Source organism: Phasianus colchicus, chromosome Z (genome assembly GCF_987193195.1).
Source record: "Phasianus colchicus chromosome Z, bPhaCol1.hap1.1, whole genome shotgun sequence".
NCBI lineage: Eukaryota > Metazoa > Chordata > Aves > Galliformes > Phasianidae > Phasianus > Phasianus colchicus.
Window position 1 is genome coordinate 65,303,181 of NC_143476.1, and position 8,303 is coordinate 65,311,483.

The 8,303-nt window shown below is 36.4% G+C and overlaps 1 protein-coding gene across 3 annotated transcripts in view; it reads left to right on the top strand.

Annotated features, from left to right (window-relative positions):
* The window catches only part of PUM3 (pumilio RNA binding family member 3), a 26,460-nt gene extending 22,266 nt beyond the window's left edge, over window positions 1-4,194 (top strand). For all 3 annotated transcript variants that reach the window (XM_031610453.2, XM_031610451.2, XM_031610450.2), the window contains exon 18: window positions 3,946-4,194. In XM_031610453.2, coding sequence (XP_031466313.2) covers window positions 3,946-4,075 — 130 coding nt within the window. In that variant the 3' untranslated portion in view covers window positions 4,076-4,194. The remainder of the gene's footprint in view (window positions 1-3,945) is intronic.
* Window positions 4,195-8,303: the final 4,109 nt, after the last annotated feature.

The window sequence follows — 8,303 nt, forward strand, 5'->3', positions numbered from 1 at the left end:
CTTTTTTTATATAACATGTTACTTTGTCATGATGCCTTAATTATGGAGCTCAGGTATGTTTCCATAAAAAGATAAGTGTTCAGAATAGATCATTATAAATGATGAGCTGACTGGCTTGCAGCTTGGAATTAGTTAATGATGCAGCTCTGGAGATCAACAAGAGCACACAAGAATCAGATTACTAACACTATCACTTTATCATATGCCAACACTGGTATTGTTGCCGTTTTCACACTGTAACTAAATGTTAGTGTCAGGTCATGGAAACCGAAGGTTTTGCCATAAGACCTCCTCATATAGGCTTACTCTGAGGCAGAATTGTCAAACAATTCAGACAGACAAAATGGTTCTGAAAATGAAAACATCATCTTACCTTTTCCACAGCTACTCCCTCTCCTACAGTTACTTTAGGTTCCTTGATGTTTGCTTTCCATCCTTGCTTCTTATTATCTCTGAGTGAGGATACTTTGACATTCCTACACTTTTGCAAGATGAATCAAAAGGTGTTTAACTAATACGAGTCTTACTGCTGAAATCTGAGTTTAATACTAAGTTTATTTAGTCATTGCCATTCAGATTATTACTGAGAAGAAATGGTATTAGAACAGTAGTTGCAATCCAGATTATAAAACATTTACACAACATCACAGTAGTCTTAGAGATCTGGCTGTAAAGATAGTTCTGTTTATAAAATTGTAATGCTTTTTTTTTTTGCCTCTTGCAAGTTCCATAAATGCCTCTAAAGCCTATAAGTAATCTAATCCTCTGCACAGATGTTCAGTAGAGATTTTTATAAAGGCCTGTGCACTGACAGTGTATTAATGCTTGGATTTTTTTCTCTAACTTAAGACTGAGGAGAGTCATTTAACATGTGATGTTGCTGGTTTATGTACTAACATATTATGATTGTCCAAATAACATTTTGAAGTAAGTTAGTGGAATTTTTCCGTTAATCACACTTGAAGAGCTATTCAGCTGTCTGTGTGAGAACAGCTTTTCAATAGCTTTTGAACACTTCTGCTAATAGGTAAATATTTGTTTTGTGTTCATTATAGAAGACAGCACAGGAACATGCTCATGTATATTAATTTATGCAAATTTCTCTTAGGAATGTGAACTTTTACCCCTCTCTGGTATTACATGTCACTATGGGGTAAAGATTTGACAGGTGCTCTGTTACCAAGTAGGGGAACTCATCCCCTAGACTATCAGTCAGACACCTTTCAGAAAAATTGAACCTCATCTAACTGGATGAAGAGAAAGTATTTGTGAGGTGTGGTTTTGTTTTGGTGTATGGTGTTTTTATTCTATTTTGGAATTTTATTTTCATCTGAATCCTTTGTAGTTTTAAGTTCTTTTAATGACTGTTAAGGCAAGATGCCCTTTAGTTTCGTCTGCCTTGTGTGCATGAGCATAATCAGCTGTTTGTTCAATTTCATGTGACATTTATTTAACTCAATAATATAGTAATTAGGCCTGATGGTTTTTTTTACTCTATGTATTGAAGTAAAGAGGAGTTATCTAAATCATACTACAGTGATAAATCTAATTTAGTCAGCATTTTTAATAAAATCATTGCTTTCTACTATTAAAAAAAATACTCAAGTTCTTTTATCATGAAGGAACTCACATCTTTCTTATAGAGGTAATTTGCAGATGTTGCAAGTTCTCAAAACTGTAGTTAATTTTTGTTCTGTCATTGGCTTTTTTGCTTATCAAAATTTGAGAACTGCCCATTCAGTCCATGTGAAGCTTTTGGCTTCCTGGTCATTTAAGCACATTGACCAATTAATGTGCAGTTCGTTGAGTGCAGTGACCTGCTTAGATACCTGGTACGCTTCAGACACAGCCTTCCATTACCTTATTTGTTTTTGACTTTTGTAAAAGAATTTGGCACCTGTTTCTGGCCTAGGACAAGCATGAAACATGGGAAGCATCATAAGGTTGTAAGAGACCTCTGCAGATTTACAGCAGGGCTTACTGTAAATCAAGTTTTGTACACAAAATGTCATAGGTGTTATTTTATTTATATTTCTATCTTATCTCTGCTCAGTATTTTTTGAATTTGTGAGTGATATGTTTCAGGGTAGGTACACAAAACTATTTATTCATTCTCACGTGTCATTTTTTTTTTTTTAAGCGTAGAATGTTCTGTCCATAGAATACGTAGACATCTGCTTACCAGAAGAGCTTTAAGCCAAAATAAGACTATATTGTGTTCTGGCAGCACTGTGAGACATGCAGATGTTTCATATTAAAAATAGCATCTTGAAATATCTGTAGATACTACCAGTTTGAAAGCAGCTTTACGTGTATTCGTACAGATGTTATCAGATGAAATTCGAGTGACTTTGCTAAGGAGACAAAACATAAATCTCTCCTTAAGCACCAGTAATTTGTTGTCTGCTTTACTTAGTTCAGCTTGATATGTCTACTGCTTAGAATCATAGAAGGATGTGGGTTGGGTGGGACCTTAAAGATCATCTAGTTCCAATCCACCTGTCATGGACAGGGACACCTTCCCCTAGCCCAAGTTCCCAAAGCACCATCCAGCCTGGCTTTGAAGATCTCTAGAGCTGGGGCATCCATAGTTTCTCTGGGCAGCCTGTTTCAGTGCCTCATTGTCCTCTAAGTAAAGAATTTCTTCCTCACGTCTAATCTAAATCTACTCTTCTAGTTTGAAGCCATTACCCTAGTCCAGTCCCTGCTTTCCCTGACATAATATTCCTGTTTTGTTGCAGGCTTCCTTTAAGTACTGAAAGGCTGCTAAAGTCTTGTTTATAGAGTATGCAGGAAACAAGGTTTTAGGTATCTGTATATTTGAGTTAAATAGAATAATTGTGAGGCTCATAAAGACTAATAGTATCGTGCAGCCTATTTGGTACCAGTACACGTATGTTTTAGTTTGCTTCCAATTTTAGTTTAGTTCATGCATGTTCAATATAATGGATTGTCTGAACCATACTGAGTGAAGAATTGATTGTCTTGGGCTGCCTTAACTTAGGCTGCTCTTAAAGTAATGCCTCCTATTTACCTTCATGGAAGCTACAACAGATACAGTGAGCACAATAATTGTTTGGTAGAGCAAATTTTTAGCAGCAAAACACTATTTTTCAACATAGTCATCACCATTACCTATATATATATTTTTTTTTTTTTTCTGGCAATGGTGTGAGGTAGAGAGTAGGCTGTGGGTTGGACGTACCTGGTTTATTTGGTTGCCATTGCAACTTCTAATGCTGTTTTGGATTACATACTTGGATTGTATAAATAGTAAGCTTTTTAGGCAGTATACTCAACCTTTTGAATTGGCAAACTATGTGTACCATTCTTTCTACTACTTTATATTGTAATAAAACATTTCACTACTACATTAAAACATATACTATTACCTTGAAAGAAGGGGAGAGAAGGACAACCTCAGTCTAGATGGAGGTGGAAACACAGAATATTATGTTATTCTAATAATGTTCTATAGCTTATTATGGATTTCCTCATTTCTTATGAGGAAAAGTTAGCTAGGAAAGATTATCCTTTTTTTCCCTGAAGGTAATGTCTAGTAAAGAACAGACCTACTGAGTTTCTGAGTCTTGCAATAAAGGAAGCACATAATTGAATATTAAAAGTAGTTTATATATATTAAATATATTTGACTGTATCCATTTTTAGTATCCGCATTGCAAGAAAGATAGCAATAATGGGAGTGAGCTTGATACAGCCCAGACATCGGCTGACAACCTTGGCAAGGCTGTACAGAGGCGGGCTGGTTCAGCTGAGAGAAGAAGAAATTATGTTCATGCTTTTTGAAAGTTCTACATCTTTCTCTAATAGGTCAGGGCAAACTGTTATATTCTGTTGTCTCTTGAAGTATGTAGACAGTTTTTCATATGAACTACATGTTGACTTTTGTCATCTTGTTTTTTTTCCCGTTGCCTCTTCTTGTAGCCTTCTACGAAGTACTGATCAAAAAGTGACAAATGCAGTCAAAAAAGGATTGAAAAAAATTGTTCCAAAGTTGAAGCTGAATAAAAATGCAAAAGGAATAGAAGCATTGCTGGAGAAATTGACTTCTTAGTGCACAGAAAGCTAAAAAGATCGCTTACAACTATGCAATTAACTGCCATTTGGTAAGATTTTTGGTCCATGTCTGTGTTCTAAAAAGCATTTGTGAATTAAATCATTTTGGAAGCAGTTTGTCTCTTGCGCTCATTGTGCTGTGTGTCAATCGTTGCTCTTAGAAATAGAAATATCAAGATCTAAGCATTTGTGGAAACTTCTTGACATTCATGATGAAGTTAAATCCTAGTAATTTACACAGAATTGTTTTGATATCTGTTAAAATCTGTGTGCCTATTATGTCCTAGTTACCACAGAAATGAAAGCATCTGTTCTGGGGCTACTGTTGCATACAAGATAAATACACATATTCATAATACCTTTCCCTCTTTTTTCCATAAACAAAGCAGGAAAAAAATTCTTAGCCTGTGAAGGAGTGGAGTGATGGAAGTTTTCATCCTTCAAGAATTGACAAGAACAGAAAGAAAATGTTGTCTCTTACCTTTTTTAAACAAGGTCTAAAATGAAAGGCTTGCTCTCACTGAATCATAGTTCAGTTCTTTTTTTCTTCAGTCTTCTGAAAAGTACAGACTTCTAAGCCCTACTAAGCCAGTCTGTATTTTTGGTACCTTCTTTGTAATAAGAAGGATGAGTTTACTTTTGTGTAATATCAAGTAAGTGTTTACTGTACTTTTTAGAAAAATGTAATCTTTATTTTATTCTCATCCTAGGCAACTTTCTTGATAAGGCATTCGTGTAACAACTTGTTGATGTTTAATGCCATACTGCTAGATTGATCCAGACAGAAAATAAAATAATTCCTGATAGTAGGAGTCACTTGCTCCTACCAGTTATCCTGGTAAGGCACCTCAGTTTTTACTACTGGATAGGCTGCCATTATTTCTCCTGAAATACAGCTTCCTTAACATAAAATACATGGCAACTAATTGGATGTGGCTAGTGAACATTACACTAATACACAAGAATGTTTTTTCATATCCTCAGATAAGATTATTTCCCTAAAAAGCATCAGAAACTTGGTAGATAAAATTGGAAAACTTCAAGTCCCGTATGTATTCATGACTGGCTTCTGGTCTGCAAGTATTTTTATTCTTCAACAAAACTTTCTTAGAATCATTTAGAAAAACAGTAAGGAAAAGATCCCAGAATCATAATTGGAAAAGATTCTCAGATCATAAAATCCAACCAGGGTGTAACACTAAATCCCAGTTCCTTCAGCCAATCCTTGTACGTATTGTTTTCTAGTCCTTCCACCATTTTCATGTTCTTTGAATACATTTCAGCAGCTCAGTATCCTTCGTACAGTAAGGGGCATGAACATGATACTCAGCTCTCACCAGTACTACGCACAAAGGGAAAATCACTTCTCCAAGTGCTGTTTGTTATACATTTCTGATAGAAACCAGTAATGCCATTGGTCTCTTCAGATTTCAAGGCACGTTTCTGGATCATGTTCATCTGGCTGTCAACCAGCACCCTCAGGTACTATTCTGCCAGGCAACTTCCCAGCCCCACTTCTGCAAGCCTGTATCACTGGATGACTTTGTTATAACACAGGTAAACATCCAGCATTAAGCCTTGTGGAACACCATGCAAGCAGATGCAGTCCTCTGCAGAGCCTTCGTACTCTCAGACAAATTAACACTCCTGCCTAATTTGGGTTCATCTGTGAACTTAGCGTGGGTACATATGATTCCTTCATCAAGGTCAGTGGTTAGAAAGCTAAAACTGGCCCCAGTTCTGAGTTGTGGAGAATATGTTATGGGTACTTACGAGAACATTGCTCAGTCAAAATATATCAATAATAGTAGTATCAATTTAATTACGTTAATGTTCTTCTGACAAAACATTAGCATTTTTGGATTTCAGAATAGATGTCTAGACAGTAATGAAACATTGCAGTGTTTCTGATGCTGTGTGTTACAAGGACCACTCATTTGGAAGACATCCAAGACTTTGCTATCTATTGTCAGTATGTCAGTAGTACAGAATAATTTCTGTATTTTACATTCCTGAAGTCTGTTTCCTAAATTACCACAATTGCTTTACAGACCATGAGGAACTGCAGTGCTCAGCACCCAAGAAAATCAGATTATTTGTTTTGAGACTCAGACTTGCATGCTTAGCATGTGGTAAACTATTTTGTTTCCCTAGAAATACCTATTTACATGTTTTGGAATTCTCAAGTGTATTTTCAGTATTGTATGTATAATTATAAGTAGTTTATACAAAACAGAAATGCATTGTTTCATCTTAGTAAGAAGTAACCTCCTGCTGCTCATTGGTCCTGTGCTGTAGTCTCATCTCCATGTGGAGTATGTTTTTCAGTGTGAGAAATGCCACGCTGTCTGAGTAAGCAAACTTTTAAAAATAGTAAAGCTAATTTTAATTACTTAATGTTAGACTACATTAATTAATACATGAGCACTACAGTTTGAAGTAGTTGAAGTAGTTCATCATTTGTTTCTCTTTGCATCTGTTCATTTACTGATACTTTGCTGACTGTGCTTCCATCTAATTCCACTTAAGCTTTTGAGTAATAGTGAATATTTAAAGGTTAATCCCAATTAGACCGGACTGGCACTGGCGTAAAACCTTCATGCTTGTAAGCAGATATCCTCTCCAGGATCAGTTACTGAAGGTTGCAGCTCATTAGGTTCTGTAACAGGATTTTCTCCTGTGACAATGAAACAGATAAGTTTAATTAGCAACAGATAAGGAATTTAAGATATAGTAAACTGCTTCTAAATAAGTCTTATTTACAGCCCAAAAAAACAAACTGAAAGAAATACAGAACAAATGTGTGACTGAATAATTAGTGCCAGTGTAAAACAGATATTTAGGAAGAATGATATATCCCTCTCCAATTTTCAGGTTACTGAGAAGAATAAACCAATGCTTGAAATCCAGCACAGACATATTTCTAATTCAAACATAACAGTGAAACTAAGTCATACTTAAAGACTATTTCAATAAATAGAACAGCAAAAAGCTCTATGAGAGCATCTACTTAGATGATTCTGATTTGATGTTTTGTGTTCCTTCTCTGAATTTTTAAATTATGTAACAATTGGAGTGACTGCTAATTTCTCTCACCAAAATTTTAGAAATACCACTTTTGATTAAGTAAACATTAGTTATGGTTATGCTAAAGATGACACTATTTTTCTGCCAGAGGAAACTTTTCTGCAGAGGTAGAACTTAAATACATTGTTTGTGCTGAAAGTAATGTCTTCTATTTATTTCCATGGAAACCACAGAAGAAAATAACGCTATCTGGTAAATTCTCAGGTACGAAACACTGTTTTTCAATATAGGGACCACTATTATCTCTGCATTTTTATCAGCAATAAACAAGAACCCACCTGCCACACTTGTAAACATCTGCACCAGCAAAGGTGCAGCTGGTAGGATGGCATAGTTGCTATGGAAGATGTTGCCTACACAGTCCTTCTTTCACTGGCCCAAACAGAAGGAAGTCAGAAGGCTCCAAATCTGTGCTATGCAGGGTGTGGTAGAACAGTCCAGCCAAGACTGGCAGTATGCTTCATGGTCTTCAAACTGGTGTGGGGCCTGGCATTATTGCGTTGCAAGAAAAAGGTGCCTTCTTCTCTAGTCTGACTCTGGAAGTTCAAGCCTTCAGCTTAGTCAGTGTTGTCATGTAGTGGTCAGAGCTGATGGTTTGTCTGGGCTCCAGGAAATCTGGAAGGACCGCCTCTTTCCTCTCCCAAAGACAGTGAGCATCTCTTTACTTACTGAGGACTGCATCCTGAACTTTTTCTTTGATGGGAAATTCATGTCACTGCTCCAAGAACTTCCACTTTGACTCTAGATCATATTGTTGAAACCACATCTCATCACTGGTAATAATGTAGTCCAGGAAACTGTCACCTTCAGCTTCATATTAGTTCAGTAGGTCCTGACAAACTTGGCATACAGTGGTCTTTGTTCCTAAGTATTTGTGGGACTAACCAGGTGCAAACTTTGAGAAATTCCAACATTGCTATCACTGTTTCCAATGCATTGAAGCTGATATCAAACTCTGTACTCAGTTCCACGGCCATAACCTTCCAATTTGCACAGATAAGCTGGCAGAGACACTCTTCATTTTGCAGTGTGACAGCTGTGCATGCCCATCTGGAACATGGCTTATCTTTCCTGCCACTGTTGCCACTCCTGAAATGTACCGCCCAATGGCTTACTGTGCTTCCATCCAAACAAATTTT